Here is a 25,117-nt window from a genome sequence, read left to right as displayed (position 1 = left end):
GCTTGGACTGTCGTCCTGGCAACGCCGGCCAAGTGGTGAGGGGACCGCCCTCCCGGCTCTGCGCTGTGCGCCGCCGCCCGGCGGCCTGCAGGCGGAAATCCTGAGAGTCCGTCCTGGAGTGGGCGCCTGCCCAGCGCCTCGTCAGCCCGGCTAGGTAGGTGTCGCTTGTGCACGGTACCGGCCAAGACACAAGAGTTCCGCGGACTCACGGGGACCCGACTGCGGCACTGCCCGTGCGTGTCGATTTGGCAGCGGAACCCTTTAGGTCGCTGCTGGCCTGGGTGGGCGCTGGGCCGTGCTGCGCGGTCACCGAAAGGAAAGAAGGTTCCGGGACCAGAGCAGATGCCCCAACCCGGCAGGCGTCGCCCAGCACAGTCGGTGGCACAGCCTTGTTCGTAATCAGTGAATGCGATCCTGATACCTACCCTTAGCCCACTATTCTTAAGCGCATTTCTCTATCTGAAGGTTTCTTTAAAATTCACGCATCAGCTTCGTCTGCTTTAGAGCAAGTTGTCTCCAACTCGGGGACCCCCATGGACTGCAGCAAGCCAGGCTTGAATGCAGGAGATTCGGTTTGGATCCCTGGGTAGGGAAGGTCCCCCTGAAGAAGGAAAGGAGTATCCATTCCAGTGTTCTTGCCTGGAGAATTCTATGGACAGAGGATCCTGGCCCATGGGGTCTCAAAGAGTCAGACACGACTGAGAGACTGACGCTTTCCTTAGGGCTTTCCTGGGGGCTCAGACAGTAAAGCGTCTACCCACAATGCGGGATACCCGGGTTCGATCCCCAGGTCGGGAAGATACCCCTGGAGAAGGAAATGGCAACCCACTCCAGTACTCTTGCCTAGAAAATTCCATGGATGGAAGGAGCCTGGTGCGCTACAGTCCATGGGTTCACAAAGAGTCGGACACGACTGAGTGACTTCACTTTCAGACAGTAAAGGATCTCCCTTCTACCTGGATTTGATCCCTGGGGTCACCAAGATCCCCTGGAGTAGGAAATAGCAATCCACTCCAGTATTCTTGACTGCAAAATCCCACGGACAGAGGAGTCTAAAAAAGCCGGACATGACTGAGCAATTAACACTTTCACGGCCTGTGGGGATAGCTAAAGGACAGACCTGAGCCCATTTTGAGAAAACACAGTGGAGAGGACTGTGGTAAACTAGAGAGCGTGCACCCAGCGGCTCTGCAAGTTGTGGCCAAGTGGAAAAGTGTTCTCAGTTCTCACTTTGCAAGAAAACCTGGAGTGCTGGACTTTTACCAAAAAACATGATTTGTAAAATTGTGCCAAATAAAAGTCATCTACCAGTCAGATTTATCCCACAGACTGCCAGTTTGCAGCCTGTTAATGTTATTTGGGGGGAAAAAGTTACTAGAGAAGACATCAGCTTTCTCAGAGCGAGGTCTATAGCTTTCCTTTTTCTCTCTGTGAAATGAGCAGAGTAGGTGGGAAGTGTGATTGCAAAAAAAGGAATGAGCTGTCCCTGAGTCTGTTGCCCCCTTCTCCTCTTGCCCTCGATCTTTCCCGGCAACAGGGTCTTTTCCAATGAGTTGGCTCTTTGCATCAGGTGGCCAAAGTAATAAGAGCTTCAGCTTCAGCATCAGTCCTACCAGTGAATATTCAGGGTTGATTTCACTTAAGATTTACTGGTGTGATCTTGTAGTCCGAGAACTCTGCAAGAGTCTTCTCCACCACAGTTTGATCATAGGAATTCTATTTTTAATGTTTTGAGGAACATACTGTTTTGTAGTTTGCAAATTATCCTCAATAAGTATCTAGTTCTTTAATAAGAGGGGAAAAGCCTTTCTTTGTGCCTTGGGATTAGTCCTCAGTGTTGAGCTCATGGTCAGAGTGTGAGTTAGAGCAGTGAATATAAATAAATGGACTACCCATGGTTTTTGTCCTTCAAGAAAGCCCAGTACTGGCCCCAGGGAACTTCACTCAGTCAGAGACTAGATTGCCAACCCACTGGCTCCCCTTTAGCTTCACTCAGAATTTATCTTTTTTTTTTCCTGGAATATACTTGCTTTACAATATTGTGTTAGTGTCTGCTGTACAACAGCATGAGTCAGCTATATGCATACAGATATCCCCTCCCTTCGGAGCCTCCCTCGCAACCGCCCCCGCCCCCACTGCCCCACCCCTCTGGGTCATCACAGAGCTCGAGCTGAGCTCCCTGGGCTGTACAGCAGCCTCCCACTAGCTCCGTGTTTTGCACATGGTAATGTATGTATGTGAATCGCAGTCTCCCAGTCCATCCCACCCTCCCTTCCCCGCTGTGTCCACATGCCTGCTTTCTATATCTATGCCTCTCTTCCCGCCTTGGAAATAGGTTCGTCTGTACCATTTTTCTAGATTCCACATACATGCATTAATATTTGATATTTGTTTTCCTCTTTCTGACTTATCAATGCTCCACTCTGTATAACGGAGTCTGGAGTTTATCTTAAAGGAGCAGAGAGCTGGTAGCATATGCTTTCGAGACCGGGCCTGGGCTCCAGACTGGGTTACATTGTATTATGACCTCTGCCAACTACTGTGTTGTGCAGCCTGAGCACATTACTCAAACCTGCAGAGCTTTAGTTTCCTTTTCTGTAAAAAAGGAATAATACGCCCTTCCTTGCTGGTTTAAATGAGGATTAAGATCTTGCATGTAAAATGCTTATCCCCGTAAAGTACACATGTAAGTGCCACATGAAAGGGCAGCTGCTTTTATTGCTGATACTCAAAGCAGCAGGACATGGGTTAAAAGTATGGATTTGAGACGTGGCTAAGAGGCCTTAATCAAGTCAGTTCCCTGTCTGTTTAAGGAAAAGTGGTCATTCCCCACACTCCAAAAATTGCTGAGTAAATCTAAAGCGTTGTTTTCCCACAATGCGAACAAATATTTGCTGAGCATCTACTATGGGGAAGAAAGTGGCCCAGGGAAACCATTGGTTCAAACCTATTTCACAGATTCAAGAACAGAGACCAAGAGAAGGACAGCGTAGACCAGAACCCAGGTTTCAGCCCCTCTGGCACAAGATTCTTCCACACCACCAGGCCTCTTGCCAAAGTCCAAAGTGACACACATACAAACCTCCTTGCATAAAAGCCTGAGAATATACCCCATTCTCCCCTTTCTGTTCCAGGCTTCCTCCTGTTGCTGCGATGCAGGTGTGTGAAGTTGCTCAGTCATGTCCGACTCTGCAACCCCGTGGACTGTAGCCCGCCAGGCTCCTCTGTCCATGGGATTCTCCAGGCAAGGATACTGGAGTGGGTTGCCGTTTCCTTCTCCAGGGGATCTACTCAACCCAGGGATCGAACCCAGGTCTCCTACATTGCAGGCAGACGCTTTATCCTCTGAGCCACCAGGGAAACCAGGTGTCAACTGAAAAAAACGTTTTTTGTTTTAAACTTTATTGATTGATGGCTGCTCTGGATCATCATTGCTGCGCACAGGCTTCCTCTAGCTGCGGTGCACGGGCTTCTCGTTGATTCTTAACCACTGGCCCAGCAGGGACGTCCCACCCCCTCCCTTGTTGAGAAGGGGTTTGTGGACCTTTCTCTGAGCCCTTGGATTCAGCCCTGGGCTGGATTTGCCCAGTAGTTCAGTGACTGGTACCTGTCAGTTGTGAGAGGGTAGATGTGAAGGAGAATCAATTCTCTGCACAGTCTCAGCTTTAAACCTTCAGTTACTAAGAAAAGTACTAGTGTGTTGGCATGACTGAGTGCACGTGTCCATTGATCTGTTTCTCAGTGAACTTGGAGATACTGGTTCTGGCGTGGCCAGGAAGCTTCAGTGGTGGCTCCTCTTAGTTCTACCTTAGAGATGCTTAGAGCAATGGCAGAGAAGGGCCAAGGGCAGTATTTGATTTTTATTTTTCAAGTCCTGCAGCCCATCTCATGGAATTTCTAAGCAGTCATTATCCAGAAGGCATCGGTTTTATTACCCGAGAGAACCACAGAGTAGAACCCAGAAGAAATATTTTCCTTATTTGCAGTGAGTAGATTTGGTTTGCTCTCACATGTTTTTATTATCCAACTAAGGCTTCCAATCCCAAAGAAAGGCAATGCCAAAGAATGCTCAAACTACGGCACAATTGCACTCATCTCACATGCTAGTAAAGTAATGCTCAGAATTCTCCAAAGCCAGGCTTCAGCAATACGTGAACCGTAAACTTCCCGATGTTCAAGCTGGTTTTAGAAAAGGCAGAGGAACCAGAGATCAAATTGCCAACATCCACTGGATCATGGAAAAAGCAAGAGAATTCCAGAAAAACGTCTATTTCTGCTTTATTGACTATGCCAAAGCCTTTGACTGTGTGGATCACAATAAACTGTGGAAAATTCTGAAAGAGATAGGAATACCAGACCACCTGACCTGCCTCTTGAGAAATCTGTATGCAGGTCAGGAAGCAACAGTTAGAACTGGACATGGAACAACAGACTGGTTCCAAATAGGAAAAGGAGTCCGTCAAGACTGTATATTGTCACCCTGTTTATTTAACTTCTATGCAGAGTACATCATGAGAAACACTGGACTGGAAGAAACACAAGCTGGAATCAAGATTGCTGGGAGAAATATCAATAACCTCAGATATGCAGATGACACCACCCTTATAACAGAAAGTGAAGAGGAACTCAAAAGCCTCTTGATGAAAGTGAAAGAGGAGAATGAAAAAGTTGGCTTAAAGCTCAACATTCAGAAAACGAAGATCATGGCATCCGGTCCCATCACTTCATGGGAAATAGATGGGGAAACAGTGGAAACAGTGTCAGACTTTATTTTGGAGGGCTCCAAAATCACTGCAGATGGTGACTACAGCCATGAAATTAAAAGACGCTTACTCCTTGGAAGAAAAGTTTTGACCAACCTAGATAGTGTATTCAAAAGCAGAGACATTACTTTGCTGACTAAGGTCCGCCTAGTCAAGGCTGTGGTTTTTCCAGTAGTCATGTGTGGATGTGAGAGTTGGACTGTGAAGAAAGCTGAACGTCAAAGAATTGATGCTTTTGAACTGTGGTGTTGGAGAAGACTCTTGAGAGTCCCTTGGACTGCAAGGAGATCCAACCAGTCCATCCCAAAGGAGATCAGCTCTGGGATTTCTCTGGAAGGAATGATGCTAAAGCTGAAACTCCAGTACTTTGGCCACCTCATGTGAAGAGCTGACACATTGGAAAATACTTTGATGCTGGGAGGGATTGGGGGCATGAGGAAAAGGGGACGACAGAGGATGAGATGGCTGGATGGCATCACTGACTCGATGGACGTGAGTCTGAGTGAACTCTGGGAGTTGGTGATGGACAGGGAGGCCTGGCGTGCTGCAATTCATGGGGTCACAAAGAGTTGGACACGACTGAGCGACTGAACTGAACTGAAGGATTCCCAGGAGGCCCAGTGATACAGAATCCACATGCTAATGTAGGAGACTCAGGTTCAATCCCTGGGTCAGGAAGATCCCCTGAAGAAGGAAATGACAGCCCACTCCAGTATTCTTGCTTGGGGAATGCCATGGACAGAGGAGCCTGGCGGGCTACAGTCCATAGGGTCACAGAAGAGTCAAGCCTGATTTAATGACTACATAACAACAACTGGGTAGCTGTCGTTCATTATCTCCTGTGAGTCGCTCCGTGCCTTGGGAGGGCAGAGGGTATTCCCATTTAACAGGAGAGAAAACAAGATCATGTCGTGGCCAGTCAACCTGGGACCAGAACCCGACTCCCTTGGCCCTTAGTCCTGTGCCTGTTCAGTGACCCTGCACTTCCCTCCTTATGTTGCCCCAGAGAGAAAAAGGAAGAGAAAGAGCAAGCAGAACAGTACATCCATCAACAAGACATCTCCATTGCCACTAAGTCCAGACTCCCTAACAGGGCCAGACGAGGCCATCTCCCCACTCCCCTGCACGCTCCAGCCGCCCCAGGCCTCTCCCCACCCCTCAGGCTTGAACCTATGCAGCCTCCAGTCTGAACATGATCCTCCAGGAACATCGGGTCGTCCAGGAAGCATTCTGGGCTCTGCATGGGTGAGGATGTAGGTCCCACTGCTCTAACAGAGAACCGATAACATTTGCTGGAACAGGATAGAATGTTTCTTTCCTCTGATGTAAACATTCTGGCTGAGTGGTGGCTCTGCCATGCAAAGAGGTCCTGCTCCTTGCATCACCCCCAGGGCAAGACCCTGCAGCTCTTACTGACCGACCACATCCATCCTCCACCCGGCAGGGAGGCAGGAACAGCACTTCCTGTCCAGGCGGGACTGGAAGTGTGTGCATCACTTCCACTTCCATCCTCTGGACCAGCACCTCCTCACCTGACCACATCCATCTACACGTATTTGTCCCGGGCATCCACGTGCCCGACGTTATGAAGGACTCCTGTCTGTGCGCGGGGAGGGAGGAATGGATATTTGGGGATCCGGTAGATCCCCATTTCTCAGTGAACCAGAGTCTCCCTGGTCCTTGCACTTGAGTCACGCCTGCCCTTCTCCCCTGGGGAAGCCCCAGGCCCCTTTCTATTGTTCAGTCACTAAGTCATGTGCGACTCTGTAGCACCCCAGGTTTCCCTGTGCTTCACTCTCCCAGAGTTTGCTCAAACTCGTATCCATCGAGTCGGTGATGCCATCCAACCATCTCATCTTCTGTCACTCACTTCTGCCACTTAGTGACGTACATCGCTAAACACCCAGATTGGGAGGTGTGTCAGCCAGGGTTCAGCAGAGAGAACAGTAGGGGATATAATCAGGAGACTTGGTGCAAGGAATCGCTTTGTGCAGCTGTGGGGGTTGGCGAGGAAAGGCTGGAATCCACGGTGCAAGCCAACGGGAAGGGCAGGCCAGGCTCGGGCACTACCTGCAGCTGCGGCTGCAGTGGACTTCCTTCTTCCTCGAGGAAACCTCAGTTCTGCTCTTTAGGCCTTCCTATTGACTGAAGCAGGCCCTCCCTGATGCCCTAGGATCATCTCTTTTACTAAAGCCAACGAACGGCGAGTGGATCACCTGCCCAGCAACACCTAGGTTGGCACTGCTGAATAAATGGATAAAACGAGCCCGGCCAACTTGGCACCTAAGAGTGAGCATCCTGGAAAGGGGGATTTCTGGTTTCTGTGTTAGACGCATGGTGAGTAACTTCAGGAAATGATAGACACGGTGCTGCTGCCTCTTTCCCCAAGCACCCCCCCACCCCCCCGGCTCTCCAGCTAACTGCTGGAAAGCAGCAGTAATTGAACTTGGCTTCATAATTATTATTAGTTCACCCAGGATTGGTTGCTTAGATACAAAGCAATTCATTTGGAGCCAGAGTTTCTAAGATGTCCCATAGATGTTATAAGTTTCCAGAAATACGTTCAGTGATTATTTATTAGTAATGGCTCCCAGTGTTAACACATTTCTACTCCAAACAATATATTCTCTTTGACAATTATCAACCACTGTATATTAATTAAGTAATTGCTAGTCTAATGCTACTTATGGGATGTAATCTGCGTTTCCAGCAGAGTTTGTTCTGCAGGTCTTTGGCGGCTTTTGTTTCGAGAGCTTTGGATGGTTATAATGTGCTTTTTCCTCCTTTGATACAAGAAGAATTTAATGTTTATTGTAAAAATAAAATTGGATGATACAGAAAGAGATAGAGGAGAAAATAATCACCCTAACCTAGCAGCAAAGAATATTCTTTCATGTATATGTGTAGATAAAATCTGTAAGATCACACATGTTATGCAATTCTGTATCCTGCCTTTTTAAACTTAACATTATTTTGTGATTAAATAACCCATGTAATTAAGTTGTTTATGGATATTTTAGTGATTTTTTGTAGACTTGGACCATGATTTATTTAGCCATTCTCTCCCTGTTGGACATTTACATCGTTTCTAACTATTTGCAATTATAAAGCATTCCAGGATACACACTTGCAGCTAAGTTTTGAGGATCTAATGAATAGCGTGGTGGTTATAATCAACAGTATTGTGTTATCAACTTCAAAGCTGCCAAGAGACTAGATCTTAATTGCTCTTACCACAGAAGAGAAATGATAATTTTATGAAGTGATAGGGATGTTAGCTAATGTTACAGAGGTAATTGTGTCACAACATATAAAAGTATTAAATCACACTTGTACACCTTAAATTTGCCCTATGTTATATGTCAATTAAAAAATACCAGGACAAACACCTTTATGTTAATCTTTGCACACATTTATGAATAACACCTTAGAATTTATTCTAAAAGTGAAACTATAGGAAGAAAGGGTATGAAGTATGTACGCCTTTTGATATATATCAACAGGCTTTTTTCCAGGTTTCTCAAAAATTTTTGGAAGATTATCTCATGGTACTTGACCACATTGTAAAACATATGAGAAGAATCAATATAATCATTCCCTAAAGAGCTTATAAGCAACTGAGTAGATTTATCAAGAAATGGAAGTAATTATTCCTTTCCTTAAAAGGTACTCATTTCTCTTATTTATTATTGATTCAACCCAAAATTTGCATCACTTCTCTTCTGTGAGTCTCCAGTGTTCCGCTAGGACACTACCTTTCCCTAGTGGCTTTAATCCGCCTTTTCAAGTGATATCAAGTGCCAGCCTGGTGTCCGCAGGCCTTATCGGTGACACAGTCTTCAGAAGGAACAAGCCCATAAACGCCAAGTCATTGTGGGGGAGGGAGGGGCCAGCGAAGCTGCTGCTGATTACCTGCGCCCCATGCCTGCCCGGCCCGCTGACCCTGCTCAGGAAGAGCCTTGGAGATCAAGTTAACATCCCCTTTCCCTGCCCCGTAGCACCCTGTAAGGACTGCCAGGCCATAATGAAGGTTCTTTTGCTGAAAGACCCCAAGGAGGACGACTGTGGCCAGGACCCCTACGTCAGGGTAAGTGCTTGGCACACCCAGTCCCAGAACGCCTGGCCCTGGCTTGTGTTGAAGTCAGTCAAGGGTGGGGCGATCAGCTAACAGCTGAGGAGTGAGCACAGTGTAAATTGTGAAACAGGCACCTTTTCCTTATTTTCCAAAGAAACCCTGCCAGCTCAAAGCTGTATCCTTTTATTTGCAGGAGCTGGGATTATATGGGCTCGAAGCCACATTGATCCCTGTTTTATCGTTTGAGTTTCTGTGTCTCCCCGGTCTGTTGGAGAAGGTAAGGTTCGCCAGCCTCTGAGCACCATCGTTTTCCAATGAGACGCCTTTGGTTTCCATGGCATCCTTCCCAACCTGAGTGGGAAGGACCCAATGATGAGCACTCGGTTTATGAGCACTCGTCTCAGTCTGGCGACGTGAACTCACCTGCCCCAGGTCTCAGCTGCTGTTGGATCCTCAGCCCGAGCCTCTAGCAGCCCCTCCAGAAAGCCGCCTGACCCAGAGGCGGGCCGCGGCGAGGCCCCCGCCTGCCGGCTGTCAGAGGCGCAGACCCTTCCCTTCCTCCTCTCCTGCAGGCCACGCCCCCCGACCTCAGCAAAGAGCCCAACAGCTGTTGTTTCTCCCCAGGCCCGCACCTTGGCCGGGTTCCGCAGCAGATTAGAGGGAGGGTTGGGACTACTACCCCCGGGTTGGGGTGATAGATTACAGCCGGGGACGGCCCCAGGGAAGCCCCATCGGAACAGTTCCAACTAAAGATTCGGTGCCCAGCAGCCTCCACCACTGTGCACCTGCCGCCAGATAACCTTCCCAGGGGCTCCATTCTGGACACGTGGGCCGAGAGTCGGGGGCTTCACGGGGTGGGTGTGCCCACCCCTGCCCACTGGGCTCCCAGGCCGCTATGAGCCCCAGGCTCCCCCCTCCGCACCCCACCACCACCACCCCCATGCTCTGCATATTGGAGTCTGCCCGTCACGGAGCACCTCTCTGCTTTCTCCCTTCCGTTTGAGCTGAATGTTGAATTATTCGTTCAATAGTTGGCATCTGCCCTGACTATGTGCTGTGAGGACTATGTAAGGGACCCCCATAAGCAGCTTTAACGGAAGCAGAGCTCATCATCTGAGCTCGTTGCTAGGACCCCGATGGTCTGAAAAATGCTAGAAACAGGAGCCTGTCTCCCCCAGGTAGTTTGTTTCCTGAGGGGGTGTCTGAGCTCCAGCTGAAGCTCTGGTGGTGCGGTGAGTGAGTGCTCAGGCTTGGGCACCGTGGAGACACGTGCTCAGATCACAGCTGCACCCCTCACCTCGGCTGCTTCCTCATCCTCGCCAAGCCTCTGTGTCAAACCTCTGTGTCTTAATCCAATCAGTTCGAGACTTTCCACCCATCACAGGGTATTGTCACACATTCGGTGCAGGAATGTGTGTAAGACAGCCCACTGCCTGGCTCAGAATACGTGGTCAGTAGATTTTGTCCCCATTTTTATCCTCAGAAACCGGGGCTTCAGCATTGATATCACTTCTTGAATATTCCAGTGTATTATGGATGCAGGTCCAGTCTGCGGTCCTCCCTACACCCGAGCCATGCCCAGGCTGAGTCATCCCCTCTGCTCCCTTATGCCTGCCACCCCGCATCACACTGACCCGTCCCTCCCCAAGACTGTGAGCTATTTGAGGGAAATGCTATGAATTTACCTGTGTGACCTTAAAGACCTAGAGTAGTTCCAGGCACATAGTGAGCTCTCATGTCTTGAGTGGATGGATGGATGGATGCATGTAGTTTGCCTACTACTTTCGTGAAGATGTGGAATCTTGGGCAACGTTGAACTTGGCCATCATATAAAATTCCTCTGCCATTGTTTGGTGTGCAGCTGTCTCATCCCGAAGGTTACGGGGGACTCATTTTCACCAGCCCCAGAGCGGTGGAAGCCGTGGAGCGGTGTTTGCAGAAAGACACTAAAGCTGAAGGTGAGGGCGGGGTCTGCTGTGAATCCCTCTGGATGTCACTCTGGTTTCTCCCATCGGTGATGCTCAGTGTGGAAAGACCTGGACCTCACGTTTGAAACAGCGCAGTGACTTTTAGTTCAAAAAGTATTTAGGTACTGAGTTCCTTTGTGTCTGTGTTACCTTTGGAGGGAAGATGAGTTGAGATTCCTTCCTCTAGGCTGTTTCTTGGTGTCCCACCCAGAACAGCGTCACCCGGGAGTCTTCTGATGGGAGCGAGCACTTCAAGGTGCCGAGTCCCCAGGAAACAGGACCGTGCTGCCTCCTAAATGCCCAGACGGGTGTCAGATCTTAGGAAGGAAAAACTAGTGTTTCCTTGGATCTCCTAAAAGGGTGTTGAATGCCAAGTGGCCTTGTGATACTTTTTTTTTTCAGTATTTCTTTAACCCATATTTTAAAATGTTTACTTTTGTTATAAAATGATAACGTCCTCTATAAAACTGTGTTTGTTTCTGAACCTGAAATGTATTATCTCTACTTTGACCTAATGGATAAATGAGCCTTCTTATCTGAGATGACAGTTTGTTGACTGCTTTGGTTTATGTCCCAAATAAAATCACTTGTATCAGATGGCAGAGGATGGGGTGGTTAGATAGCATCATCAACTCAGTGGACATGAATTTGAACAAATTCCAAGAGATAGTGAAGGACAGAGGAGCCTGGCATGCTGCAGTCCACGGGGTCACAAAGTGTCGGACAGCAAGTAAACAGCAGTTGCTTTATTAGAGATTTAAATTGCCTCTTTTTCACAAACAGTAACTTTTTTATCTAAAAGTCTAGATTTTGGGGGGAATTCCCTGGTGGTCCAGTGGTTAGGGCTCAGTGCTTTCACTGCCGTGGCCGTGGGTTCAATCCCTGGTCTGGGAGCCAAGATCCCACAAGTCTCATGGCGTGGCCAAAGGAAAAAGGGTAGAGTTTTATATTTTAATATCACCAAGCAAATTAATTCTTCATTATGTTTGTTTACTAGTATTCATTAAAAATGCTTCTAGTGCCAGCTATGGAAATGACTTACTATTTCAAGCAAGGCATACTGACACATTTGGCCAAAGTGATTTTTAAAAACTTGCCTGCATTCTATGAATAGAATGTAAAAATGGATTTTAGTTTGAGATGCTGTTCTTTATATCTGGTCATTAATAGTTTGCCTTGCTCACAAGTGTTTTCGGAGGAACAAACAGCTGCAGGCAGCCACCGTGGTATCTGCAACTCACATCGGATTTCATGTTTTACAGTCTGGAAGAGGTCTCTGAAAGAAAAATGGAATGCTAAGTCGGTGTATGTGGTGGGACATGCTACTGCTTCTCTAGGTAAGCAGTCAAGGCCCAAATAAAACACCAAAGAATGACTGTGATATTGTGATTATAATAAAAAAATGTATATTTGGTCTTTATCCCTATTCCTGGCCCAGGCCTCCTAAAACCCTTGGAATTTCCTAAGTGATAAGAAAAAAAAAGGTGTCTTTTGTTATTCATAACATCTCTTTCAACTCCATCTGAGTTGACTTCACTGAGGGGACTTTTGGGAAACCCCTAGACTGGGGACTAGTTGCCATGGGAACCAGTCCCATGATTCCAGTGGGAACTTTCAGATCCTGCCCTCCCTGCCACCCACCCCCAGGGAGAAGGATGGTGGGGTGCGCGGAGGTTGAATTAATGACCAGTGACCAGTGATTTAGTCAATTGTGCCCATGCAGCGAAGCCGCCAAAAAATCCAAAGAGCAGTTTCACGGAGGAGCTGGGAGGCCCAGACCCCCCGAACCATCCCTGCCCAGTGCAGCTCCTCCATCTGGCTGTTCATTGACACCCTTTGAAATACCCTTCGTAAGAAGCCAGCAACAGTAAATTACACCTTTTCCCTGAGTTCTGTGAGCTGTTCTAGCAAATGACCCAACTCAAGGAGTAGGCCGGGAGACCCTCCAACTCAGAGCCGGTCTGTCAGAAGCACAAGCGATGACCTAGGTCTGAAGTGGGGGCAGCGTGATCCAGGGACCAGAGCCCCGGATCCTTGGGATCTGACGCTGCCTCCTTGGAGAGAGCGTCAGACGTGAGTTAGGTTGTCGGACACCCAGCTGAGAGCCGGAGAACTGCTGGGTGTGGAAAACCCGCGCAGCCAGCGTGCAGAGGGGTGAGTGTGGTGGAGAGCAGAGGAGAGAGGGGAGCAGGAGGTGTCCTCCCCGCTGACCTGACTTAGTTCATGGAGCCCCGTGGTTCAGTTTAAAAGATTCTTTTCCTTCCTCAGTTTATAACAAGTAATTAGTCCACTACATAACGATGCCAATAAGACTGCGGTGAAATAAATATATTCAGATATGGCTAAATGGCACTGAAAATCAGTTCCCATGTTTTGAGAAATACTTGGTCCGCATGTATTCAAAGGCTTTACCAAATTATTTGTACCCTTTGGCCACTAATCCCTTCTCTGGTAATCTATCCAAAGGTAATAATCCCAAATAGAAATGTTTTTATCAGTTCAGTCGCTCAGTCGTGCCCTACTCTTTGCGACCCCATGGACTGCAGCACGCCAGGCTTCCCTGTCCATCACCAGCTCCCGGGGCTTGCTCAAACTCATGTCCACTGAGTCGGTGATGCCATCCAAGCATCTCATCCTCTCTCGTCCCCTTCTCCTCCTGCCTTCAATCTTTCCCAGCATCAGGGTCTTTTCAAATGAGTCAGTTTTTCGCATCAGGTGGCCAAAGTATTAGAGTGTTAGCTTCTGCATCAGTCCTTCCAATGAATATTAAGGACTGATTTCCTTTAGAATGGACTGGTTGGATCTCTTTGCTCTCAAAGGGACTCTCAAGAGTCTTTGCGGGGGGAGGGTTGGGATACGCAACTATATCGTAGTGTTACTTGTAATGTAAAAAAAAAATGAAAAACTCCAAGTGTCCACTAACAGGGGAAGAGTTCAATTTAAATTACGATAGATCTGTGTGACGGTTATGTAGTTTTTTCTTTTATGTATACATCTTTATTTTGAAGGGAACTTACAGGAAAGGTATAAATACAAGGCAAAGAACTGAATTTTTCCTGAACCTTTTGAGAGTAAGTTGCTAATTTGACCCCATATCACCCAGACAGAGCCACAGGTCTGGGGGCGGCGGGGAAGGGGGGCCGCAGGCTGGGACCCAGCTCCCTCTCGGGTGCACAATGCCTCTTCCCACCTCCCACGCCAGCTTCCAAGGGGAGACACTCCGTGTCTTTGTAAAGCACGTGCCTTCGTCTCTGCATCTTTAAAACACTACCCTGGAACAGAAGGACTGTAACAACCATGTAAATACATAGATGTTGTTGTTGTTTTCCAGTGAACAGAATTGGCCTGCATACAGAAGGAGAAACCTGTGGAAATGCAGAGAAGCTTGCAGAATACATTTGCTCCAGTAAGTAGAGTAGGGCCCCAGTCGAGCCCGGTGCTGCTGTGGGGGGCCTCCCAGCCAGCGCCTCGGGGCAGGGCCGCCTCCTGGGTGCTGTCTTGGTAATGTCGCAGCTGATTTGAGTGCGTGCACCCCTCTGGGCCCTTGTAGCTGCTGCTGCCTTGTATCAGGTGCCTTGTATCTGCTCCCATCTGTGCTTGTCTGAGGTTCAGCCCACTGCCCTCCACCCGCTGCACCCAAGGATTGGACACAACTCGAACGTGACACAGAATGAAAGGACTGGAGACAAAACCAGGAACAGGACTTTCTGGGGATTGTAAGGGGCGGGTGAAGCCAGCAGGAGCTACTGGGCACCGTCTGTCTGTCTGTCTGCCTGCCAGCTCTCCCGCCTGCCCTTCCTTGTAGGAGCCGCTTCCTTCTCTGAATTTCCTCCCCCACAAAGCCCACTCCTCCGTGAAAGAGCAGCCCCTACCCCGTCATAAGCTCATCATCGGGCAGCACATGGGCTGAGACTTAAAACGGCACAGGTTCTAGGGAGGTTTATATTTCAGCAGGGATTAGGCTTTGCACTAGTTAGGAAATTCTCAGCTTCTGGCATGAGCCAAGCTTTCTGGAGCAGAACTCTGGAAGAGAGAGAGCAGAGACTCAGTGTGTCTGTAGGGGAGCCCCCACTCAAGCTGTGTGTCCCAGCCCCCACCCCCCGGCTGTACCTGCTCCAGCCGCACACAGATGCTTGCACGCTCGTGTGTCCTTACCACGTTGGCCCCTCCCTGACACATGCGTGTCATCAGACACCCCCATGAACCAGCTCGCCTTCTGTTGCTGAGGAGATCGGGGCCATGCCCCTCGAGATCAATGGCCCCTCTGTTGAGGACTGGGTGCAGGCAGCTCTGCGGGCCCGTCCTCTGCCCGTTGTAACAGGAGAGCGGCCGTAGACCATGTGCTGGGCTCTGACCCGGGGCCGCAGTGTACAGGCCCTCTCTAGAGCTTCCCTGAGCTCGGCGACAGGGCCAGTTGGTTGCTGACACCCAAGGTGTTGATGTGAGTTTGTCTGGGAGAGGGTTTTGTCTTCTCTGTCCCTGGTGTTTGCATCGGGGTGGGCAGGGAGGGCAATACCTTAACCGGGAACTTGTACTTCTTCTGGGGCCATTTTGTGTGGGGCGTGGTGTGTTGGAACATTTGTTCTCAAGGTGGCGCTGGCCTGTCTCGGTCTTTCTGAAGTCTTAGGGGGCCCTCCTGTCAGGAGCCAGTGCTGTTGGTGAAGGGACTCGGGCTTGTGTGTTTCTGTTGACCGCTGGGAGCCACTCCTGCAAGAGTCCTGGGCCTCCCCTTCCCCGTGGGCCAGGCCTCCTGGCGCTCAGGCAGCGGACAGTGGACTTTGCAGGTTCCCATTCACTCTCCTTTTCCCACTTTTCTTTTATGAATGATCTTACTTCCTCTTTCCTGGGTCACTGTCACTGTTGGTATCGAGGGCTGGGCATTACTGGGTGGTCAGCATGGCCCTGGCGCCTCTCCACCACCATCCACTATGGTCCACTGTGGGAGCCACATGTGCCTGTTTAAATTTAAATTAATCAAAATGAAAAAACAAAAAACGTGTTTCCCCTGTCACACGGAGCACAGGCCACACAGCTCAGCCACCCCTCTCGGCTTGGGGCACCGCAGGGATGGCCCGGGGGTGCCCCAGGGTTGCCCAGCGCGCTGTTTGGCAGGCTTGTGGAAGCTCCGGGGGGCTCGTGACCATCCAGGGTCCCAGAGCTCCGAGGGGACAAGCGGGAGGACGGACTCTGCACGGCTCGACCAGTGTGCACCTGTGGGTCCTAATGAACCTTCAGTTCCCAACTAGAATCACATCTAAGTGAGAATCCATCCTGACCAATAAGGACTTGCCCCTGGTTTCTCGAAGATGTTAAGGATTTTCTCGCAAGTCACCTCTGAAGCCTGATCCAGTGCATTCTTGGAGTAGAAAGGCCAGTTCGTAGTTACGGCTTATTTGTTTGACTGAAACACTTCTTTACTCCGTGACGGGCACTGTTAAAGCACTTAAAGCCATCACCTCAGTGAATCTGGTAGTTTCTTATTCTGATGGACAGGTCTTCCCTCCCAGGGTGACCCTGCTGGCGGAAAAAAAAGGACAAGTGAAGTGGTCAGAGGTAGGAAATGACTCTTAACAGCATCTTCTGAGAGAAAGAGAAGGAGGGGAGGGCGTCAGAGGCAGGCTTGTTTATTGATTTTTAATCTCTCTGGATTATAGTTGATTGGTTACTCAGGTTATTTGAACTGTCCCCCTGGACTTGCAGCTGAACTGACCGACAACTTGTTCCTGCCAACCTGCCCACTTCCTGGGCTCTCCTTCGCGTACCCGCCCCCACCATCAGCCTCATCATCCTGATTATCCACCGTAAAGTGCCCACTGCTAGCAGGCCTGAGAGGGCACAGACCTGGAGGTCGTTAGAGTTTCACAGACACACGCGTCTCCTCCAGGAAAATGACATTTACACACTCCCTCTCATCACGCGCATCGCCTGCAGAGACTGAAGCCCCTGCCCCGGCCATGTGGCGCGCTTTCAGGACTTTCCGCGCAGCTGCCGTCTTCTGCCCAGCAGGCCGGGCCCCCTTCCTGTTAAAGGAGTGCAGAGCCTCCGAGCCCCGAGGTTCACCATCCTGTGTGGGGTTAGACTCTTGCCAGGCCCTTTGTGCTCCCTGTCATTGCAGGGAGACCTCACCGCTCACCTCTGCAGAACACTCAACCAGCTTTCACACTGCCCTGTTTAGCTGAGCTCATCCAAAAAAGGAATTTTTAAAATTCATTCATTCATTCGTTTTCCATAAATGATCTTACGACAAAGAAGAAGAGTGGTGTGGTCAAGCAGTACCCTGGTGGGAGATGCGATCAGTTTCCATGGTGATGAGATGGGCCATAGGCGTCCTTCCCCCGGAGGCTGTTTACCGTCAAGCCTCCACTCTTGGGGAGGATTCTGACACCTGACGGCCCATCAATTTTGTTGGGAGCTGCTGTCTCCATGGTGTCTCCACAATTCTGCAAGTAGAGGCCTCCATCTGATTCTCCCAGAGCAGAGATGTACGCGGGGTCAGGAGGCAGGACCATTCTGAGCAGGCTGGGCCTCCCCACCGCCGGCATCCCTCAGCCCCTGGGGCACCTGGCCTGGTGGCCGCCATCCCCACCATAACAGAAGTGGCCCTGCAGCTGGTCTCTGTTGGGGCGGCTGCACGTCCACCGTCCACGCTCGGCTCCCATTTGCTGCCTGCCCATGGAGCCCAGGTTCCAGCTACTTCCCTCCCAGCCGGTCCCCCCTGGAGGCAGAGACTGTTACTCTGGGGCCAGTACTGGGCCTGACCTATGACCCAGCTCTGCATGCTCACCACTGCCCGGGGCCACCAGGGTGGGAGGGGCTCCTGAAGCTGGGGGGATTGCAGCCCGAGGCACGCGTGGGTGTTAGTGTTCCACATGCTGCCCCCAACCCCGCCATGACCCCGAGAGCTTCCTCCACTCTGTCCTGGAACCAACCTGACCCAGGGCGGGGCCTGGGGCTGAGCCTCCCACACCCCTGACACGTTACCTTCGGCCTTTCTACAACGCCTGCCTATTTATTCGCAGGGGAGTCAACAGCACTGCCTCTTCTGTTTCCCTGCGGAACCCTCAAGAGAGAGATCCTGCCACAAATGCTCAAGGACAAAGGTGACTGAACGCACTGGCGCTCAGGGCCACGCCTGCCCCGGCCTCTCCGGGGTCCCGAGAGCCTGCCCGCGCGGTGACAAAGCGTCACCCCAGAGCCCTCGAGGGAGGGCAAGGCTGGGCTGGGCCAGTGGGCCGGGAGGTGGGCGCCCCTCATGTGAGGTTTGGGGTGCAGGTGCCTTCCTGCTTCAGATCCGCTCCCCACAACCCACTCAGCTCAGCTGGGGGCTGGCGGGGAACCCGGAGCCCTCACTAGGACCTCGGTGGTGGTGGGGTGGCCGGGACCCCTGGGTGGGCACATGGGGAGGCCGGTCTTCAGGGAGAGCCGATCTCATCAAGCACGGGGTGGCCTGCAGCTCAGCTGACCTAGACCTGCTCCCGCTCCAACCCTGGGCTCCATCCCAGGGTGCCAGGGGCCAAGCTGTCTGGGGCCCCGAAAGCTTGTGGCCGCTGACCCCCCAGGCTTACAGACCCCCGTGCGGTCTGCCTCCAGCCCCGGCCGCAGGGTGGGAGTCCACACGGACAGCAGCCACGGCGGAAGTGGCCAGGGCCAGGCCAGTGGACAGTTCACACAGACGCAGGGACAAAAGGAATCATGGTCCCCAGGGGGGCTAAGGCTTCGGGACCCCGTCCTTCCCTGTCATCTGCGCCTCCTACACCGTGTGACCGCTCCGCAGCATCGGGTGGGGTGTGGAGGGCCAGCCCAGCCCCCACCCCTCAGTGCCCGGCCGCTTGTTCCGGGAAGGTCGTGCGGCCCTGGGGGGCCTCTACCAACGGTGCCCCATGGTCCGTTCCCGGCGCAGTAAAGTCTGTCTCCTGGTGTCCGTTGTGCCCAGGGATCCCCTTGGAGAGCATAACCGTCTACCAGACTATTCCGCACCCAGAGATCCAGGGGAACCTCACCAGCTACTACACCCAGCAGGTACGTGCCGCTTCTCGGGAGCTCGGGCCGGGGGCCCCCGGGTGACACAGACAGGGTTGAGGGGCGCCAGCCTCCCGACACTGGTTCCACTGTCCATCGCAGCTTGCGACTCGCGGTGAGGGTGCGGGGAGTGTCCCTCCTTTTGGTTCCATCTCTATATCTAGGAAGTAGGAACAGACCCAATCTAGTAAAGTTTTTCAAGGGAGATAATTTACACAAAGCCCTCTGTGTAGCATTCAAGAGTGAGAAAGCCCGGGGTCGCAGTGGCCTTGACACTTGGGGCGGTGGTGGAGCTGCAGGGCAGAGGCTGGAGAGGGGTGAGGTGCACACCAGGCGGGCCCACGGGGCGGGGCGTGGTCTGGGTCAAACTGGGGAGGCAGCGGGAACCTTTGGAGGCTTCAGGCAGAAGAATGCTCGGCTCTTGTGGGGTTGATGGGAGCTTTCCACATCTGCACCCAATAAGACGCCTCCCCTTCCTCTCCCAGGACAGGCTTCCGAATGCCTTGCCGGCTTGGGAGGCCCTGTTAGCACCAACCAGAGCAGAGAGGCCCAGTGGGCCCGTCTGTCTGCTCCATCTCCAGAAGCCACGGAAAGGGCCAGGGAGCAGGCTCCCTGCTGTCTGACTTGATCGGTGTGCTTTGGCCACAGGAGCTGGAGGCGCTGTCCACTCACCTGGGTGCTGGGTCCCAGCTGCCGGTGTCCTCTGGCCAGGCAGACACAGACGCGAGGGTGGCAGAGCACCCAGGGAACAGCGCCCAGCCTCCCTCACCCCCCCCAAACAGTTCTTGACCTGAGCTCCATCTCTAGGGAGCCTGGGACCCAAACCAGTGGGGGCCCTCCTGCTGCAAATGCCCCCAGGCTGCCCCAGGGTGCACCCTGGGCTCCAGGGGTGATGGTGACCAGCCGAGGAGCATCTTTCTCCTCTGCCCCTGGCAAGGGACTGACTCTTCTCCCCTCTCCAGGGTGTTCCCGCCAGCATCACATTTTTCAGTCCCTCTGGCCTGACACACAGTCTCAAGCATATTCAAAAGTTATCCGGTGACAGCATTGGCCAAATTAAGGTACGATATTCAGTGGGCTTTTGATCTTTTTCTTTCAGATCCTTTTGTTTGTTTTAGCTTTTACTAATTATCCTAGAATTTCCATGCGAAGTCAAAGCACTCCTGAGCTCGCAGAGTCCCTGATGGCAGCTCTGGAGAAAAGGCAGGGCTGGACTTGCCTGCGGTCCGGGGGTCAGGCCTCTGCACTTCCACCGCGGGGAGTTCCAGCCCTGGTCCAGGAAGTCCTCGTGCTGTGTAGTGCGGGCATCGGGACTCCCAGGCCCCTGCGCACAGCCCACAGCGCCGCTTCCTGGCTGGTGCTCTTGGACAAGTTACTTAACCTCTGTGAGCCTGTGCAGCGTGAGGACAGTTATCCCTCTGTGGTCTTCGGAGACATGTACGTGGTCTTCCCTGATAGGGTTCGTTGAAAGAGTTCAAGTCAAGCCCTTAGCTCAGGGCCTGGCTTGGCTATTAGCATGCTTCTCCTTGTTTCCCATCTGCCTTGAAATTATCTATTCTAAAATCCTTTCTCCTCTTTAGGGTTTTTAACTCAAAGGATTTCCATTTGTACTCTTTAGGAGTTGGCAAGTAATCACAGCCCTGTAATGGGGATGCTCTTAAAGGGCCCGAGGGGGACTGGGGAAGGGCTGCTGGTGCCCTAGCACTCCGGGGGAGTCGGGACTATCCCTGCCTTATAGACTGGTTCCCCACTCCCACCCCAGCCCCAGGCAGGGGCCCAGAGACGGAACACTGGCCTTAGCACTGGGCTGTTGGGGGCCCGGTGGGGAGTGGGCTGCCCTGCTCCAGGGGCCCCGTCGGCAGCCTGGGTCCAGCCCCATGGGCTCCGTGGGGTCCAGCCCCCGCAGGCTCCGTGGGGTCCAGACAGGCCCCTGGTGATAAGTCTGACAGCAGAGCTCTCTAGATGCGCCCCCTCCTGTGACCCATCCATTTCAGGGAAAATAAAAGGCTCACGTGGAAACGTCATCCTGTGACCAGATTGCTTCTGCTGAAATTATGCTTGCTACTTGTTGGTTCCCAACTTCAGGGAGTTTCTTTCCTTCTTTTTTAATGTTTTTTTTTTTTAAAGAAAAAAACAGCTTTATTGAAAGATAATTCACACACCATGAAATTCACTTTTTATGACTTAAATATCTACCTTTTAAAGTGTACAATTCAGTGGGTTTTAGTAAATTCACGGAGTTGTGCCGCCATCATCCTCTCATTCCGGAACATTTTAATACCGTGAAAGAAGCCACGTGCCCGTGAGAGTCGCGCCCCAGTCCCCCAGCCACCACTGGCCTTCTCCCTGTCTCTGCGGACCTCCCTGTGTTCTGGACTTCTCATACAAACGGAGTCGCACCATATACGGTCTGCGGTGACTGGCTCGTTTCCCTTAGCCCGATCGTTTCAGGGCTCACCCGTGTCGTCATGTATCGGTTCTTCATTCCTCTGCGTTACCAGACAACAGTCCATTCTGTGAATACACCACCTTTTATTTATCCATTCATCAGCTGATGGACATTTGGATTGTGTCCTCTTTTGAGCCATCATGAGTAATAGCTGAACATTTAAATACAGGTTTTTGTGTGTGTGAACACATTTTCATTTCTCTTGAGTGTATGCCTGAGTAGAGTTGCTAGCTCATACAGTGACGTTATGTTTAACATTCTGAACGGTTGCCAAACTGTGTTCCAAAGTGGCTGTACCATTTTGCAGTCCCACCAGCAATATATGAGGATTCTAATTTCTCCATATTCTTGCCAACACGTTTTTTTTTTTTTTTTTGTCTTTATGATTATAGCCATTCTAGTGGGTATGAAGTAGTTTCTTTGTGGTTTGGGTTAGGATTTCCCTAATGACTAAAGACGCTGAGCATCTTTTCATAGGCACGATGACCGTTTTGATACCTTCTTTTAAAAAAATTTTTTTATATTTATCTTTGCTTTACAACATTGGTTTGATTTCTGTCGTACATCAACATGAATTCACCTTAGGTGTACATCTGTCCCTTCCCTCTTTAATCTCCCTCCCACCTCCCGCCCCTCCCCACCCCTCGAGGTTATCACAGAGCACCAACTTGAGTTCCCTGAGTCTTACTATTTTGATATCTTCTAAAGAGAAACATCTGTTCACATCCTTGGCACTTTTTAACTAGGGTATTTGTCTTTTTGGTATTGAGTTGTAAGAGTTCTTTTTTTTTTTTGGATGCAAGTCCCTTATTAGATACGTGATTGGCACAAACTTCTTCCCATTCCGTGACTTGTCTGTTTACTGTGTTGATGGTGTCCTTTGAGGCACAGAAGTTTTTTTAACCAGTGTTCTATTTTGTTGCTTGTGGTGTTCATCGTGTCTAGGAAACCATTGCCTCATCCACGGTCATGAAGATTCACTGCTATTTGTTTTCTGTTGTAGTTTTAGCTCTGACATTGAGGTCTCTGATCCGTTTTGAGTTAATGTTTGTGCATGGTGTGAGGTAGGGGTCCAGCTTCATTTTTTTGCCTTAGGGAGGTCTCTTAAGGGGTAGCTGCTTTGTGGAAGGGGTGGGAGTGTGGGGGCTCCAGGAGCCCCAGCTTCTCTGTGAGCAGCCTCCTTCCTTGCCCCCACATGCCCCTGGGGAGGAGCGTCTGGCCACCACTTCCTAAGACTATGGGAAGGAGATATCTCGTCCTCTCTCTTGCCAGCCTGCCTGGGGAGGGGCGGATGGGCATGCCGGGCAGGGGCTGCCATCTTCAGGGGGCTCACTGTCACAGACCACTCCCCGGCAGGTCCCTGTCCATGGTGTGAGCGCAGAGGGGGATGGGATGAGCACCTCTCTGCCTGAAGCTGTCAATCTTCCCATTTCACCCGCCTCGCCCCGCCCCGAGCTAGCACTGAGAGGCAGGGTGATTGAGCCCCTTTCACAAATGAGAAAACTGAGGATCGGAAAGGCTAAGTGACTTGCAGTGACAGCTGGCAGGGGCCAGAGTCACAGCAAAACGTGGCCCAGGCCACTGAAGCTTCTAACCTAGGATAATGACGGTCCTGTGACCACCGACGGGCACCAAGCATGGGTCTGTGCCAGGCACAGGCCAAGTGGTTACACGTGTTGCTCATCTAATCCTTGGAGCAGCCGGACGAGCAAAGCCATTAACCTTTCTGCTTCATGGAGGTGGGGACGGAGGCCCACAGAGGGTGGGTCACCCTGAGGCCACTGTCCTGTGGAGCTGCCGTTTGAACCTGACCCCCTGGCTCCGGGCCCTGGTCTGGACTGCTCTGCCTCCATGGGGGGCCCGGCTGCCGCCCCTGCCTCACAGAGAGCTGCTTTCCAGGCTTTGTTCTGTGCTCCCACCACGGAGGTCCTGACCGATTCCAGACATCATCCTAACAGGATGTCCGACGGGCCCTGCACCCCCCGCCCCCTACAGACCCCACCTCCCCTCCAAAGGCCTGTGGCTCTGCTGAGACCCCTCTGTCTTCTTCCTGCAGTTCGTGGCCATCGGCCCCACCACAGCCCACGCCCTGGCCGCACAGGGCCTGCCTGTGAGCTGCACCGCGGAGAGCCCCACGCCACACGCCCTGGCCGCCGGCATCAGGACGGCGCTCCAGCCCCACGCGTGCTGAGTGCAAGGCCCTGGCGCCCTCCCCGGGCTAGGTTGCTGCCTCCGAGTAGACCAGGCATCGGCAGGGGCTCCTGGGAGGCCGCCGCCCTCATGCTCCTGCCCCTGCCCAAGGAGAACACCCCCTGCTCCCCGCCAAGCACCAGGGACTGGACAGGCCATGGGGCCGGCATCAGGCCCGCAGGCACCTGGCGTCCCCCCAGGGTGGCCAGCACGGACCCTCGCCCGGCGCACACGGCTCCTCCGCGGCAGGAAGGAAGCCAAATAAAGCTCAGTGGCCACTCGGGCCGACCATGTGTTCCTGTCACTTGCTGTGTTTGGGGAAGAAGCAGATACGCCCGCGTGCTGAGAACTGACAAAGCTGGCGTGAAGAATAAAGTTCGCTGTGTGTGAAGGAGTTTTATTCATCTTGTGAAAAAGAGCCTCTGGGCTTCCCAGGTGGCGCTAGTGGTGAAGAATCCTGCCCATGCAGGAAATGCAGGAGACGGTTACATTGCTGGGTTGGGAAGATCCCCTGGAGTAGGAATGGCAACCCACTCCAGTATCCTTGCCTGGAGAATCCCATGGACAGAGGAGCCTGGCGGGCTACAATCCATGGGGGCCAGGCTCCAATCCATGGGGTCGCGAGGGTCAGACACGACTTAGCAACTCAGCCACCCCCACCAAGGGCTGGTCAAGACATTCAGGCAAGGCTTTACTGGGGCTCCGGTGGCTACAGGAGGGAGCAAACACGACAGCTTCACTTGCTCACTCCCCGAGGTGGGGACGAGCTGGTTGCTTATGAGGGATGAGGGTAGAGGTGCGTGCCGGGGTCAGGCTGGAGGGGGGCTTAGGTGTGCTGCCTGCCCCTGTGGGGGCGTCCAGGGCAGGGGGCACGTGCAGCACCCTGTTCTTGCTCCTGACGCCTTTGTAGCTCGTCGGTAATTTGCCCCAGCTGTGCCTGCCTGCAGTCATTTCCAGTGCCTTCCGGTTTCTTTGTATCTTGTTGCTCCAGGAGACGTTCGTCCAGGTACAAGCACTGCAGGAAAGAGTCCCGCGTCCCGGGCCCCAGGCTCACTGCCACAGAAGACGGTCCTGTGGGCTCAGCAGTACCTGGACTGGGTCAGCCGGTCCCCTGATCACATGCTTGGGGAGCAGAGCAAGGTCCAGTTGCTATAGAAGTCTCTTAATGATTCTGCACTTTTAGCTAAGGCAGGGTTGCAAGCACAAGCCCTTAGGTTTATAAGCAGAATTGAAAGTTATACCTAAAACTCCCTTTTAATATTGCTGAACCACAGGAGTCTGCTTTAGTACCTTACTAAGTGCAATGAACAGAGTTTTCCTTCCTTTTTTTCTTCTCTTTGTATATTCTCAAGGATTGAAGCCACTGCTGCCGCCCTCAGAATCTCTCTGAGACCAGAGATGTAAACAGTGGAGGAGGCAGAAGGGAGTCTGTTGTGACCTGGGTGGAACCCTGTACATACCTCACTTCTAAGTGAATTTGTGCAGGACAGTGAGCTTGGAGGGGAGGGGTTCCTGGGGGGTGGTAGCTGCCTTTTGATAGAAACCAGGATAGAATTAGACAAAACTGCTACCAACAACCACTTCAGGGTTCTGGAAACTGACCTGAGTCAGGCAACAAATTGAGAAGCATTTATTCCTTGTTTAAGTTTATTAA

General features: G+C 51.7%; 1 protein-coding gene across 2 annotated transcripts; it reads left to right on the top strand.

Annotated features, from left to right (window-relative positions):
• The first annotated feature begins 92 nt into the window (after positions 1-92).
• UROS (uroporphyrinogen III synthase) lies at positions 93-23,726 on the top strand. Of its 2 annotated transcripts, XM_068961524.1 has the most exons (11): positions 109-154; positions 3,135-3,159; positions 8,762-8,850; positions 9,032-9,115; positions 10,700-10,796; positions 12,068-12,142; positions 14,137-14,211; positions 17,825-17,905; positions 18,739-18,824; positions 19,787-19,885; positions 23,330-23,726. In XM_068961524.1, the coding sequence occupies exons 3-11, from the start codon at positions 8,788-8,790 to the stop codon at positions 23,462-23,464; spliced, it is 795 nt and encodes a 264-aa protein (XP_068817625.1). In that variant the 5' UTR covers positions 109-154; positions 3,135-3,159; positions 8,762-8,787; the 3' UTR covers positions 23,465-23,726. The 2 variants fall into 2 exon arrangements, with proteins under 2 accessions (XP_068817626.1, XP_068817625.1); XM_068961525.1 differs by lacking the exon at positions 3,135-3,159 and having other exon boundaries at positions 93-154.
• Positions 23,727-25,117: the final 1,391 nt, after the last annotated feature.

The sequence above is a fragment of the Capricornis sumatraensis genome, chromosome 23 (assembly GCF_032405125.1).
Source record: "Capricornis sumatraensis isolate serow.1 chromosome 23, serow.2, whole genome shotgun sequence".
Lineage (NCBI taxonomy): Eukaryota > Metazoa > Chordata > Mammalia > Artiodactyla > Bovidae > Capricornis > Capricornis sumatraensis.
Note: the sequence above shows the minus strand (reverse complement) of the source record. Positions and strands in the feature narration are given on the sequence as shown.

Excerpts from the sequence above, each read along its gene's own strand:
- UROS (XM_068961525.1), top strand. The coding sequence starts at position 8,788 with ATGAAGGTTCTTTTGCTGAAAGACCCCAAGGAGGACGACTGTGGCCAG. Across the intron at positions 9,116-10,699 it reads TCCCCGGTCTGTTGGAGAAG|CTGTCTCATCCCGAAGGTTA; the intron begins GTAAGGTTCGCC and ends TTTGGTGTGCAG. Across the intron at positions 12,143-14,136 it reads ACATGCTACTGCTTCTCTAG|TGAACAGAATTGGCCTGCAT; the intron begins GTAAGCAGTCAA and ends GTTGTTTTCCAG.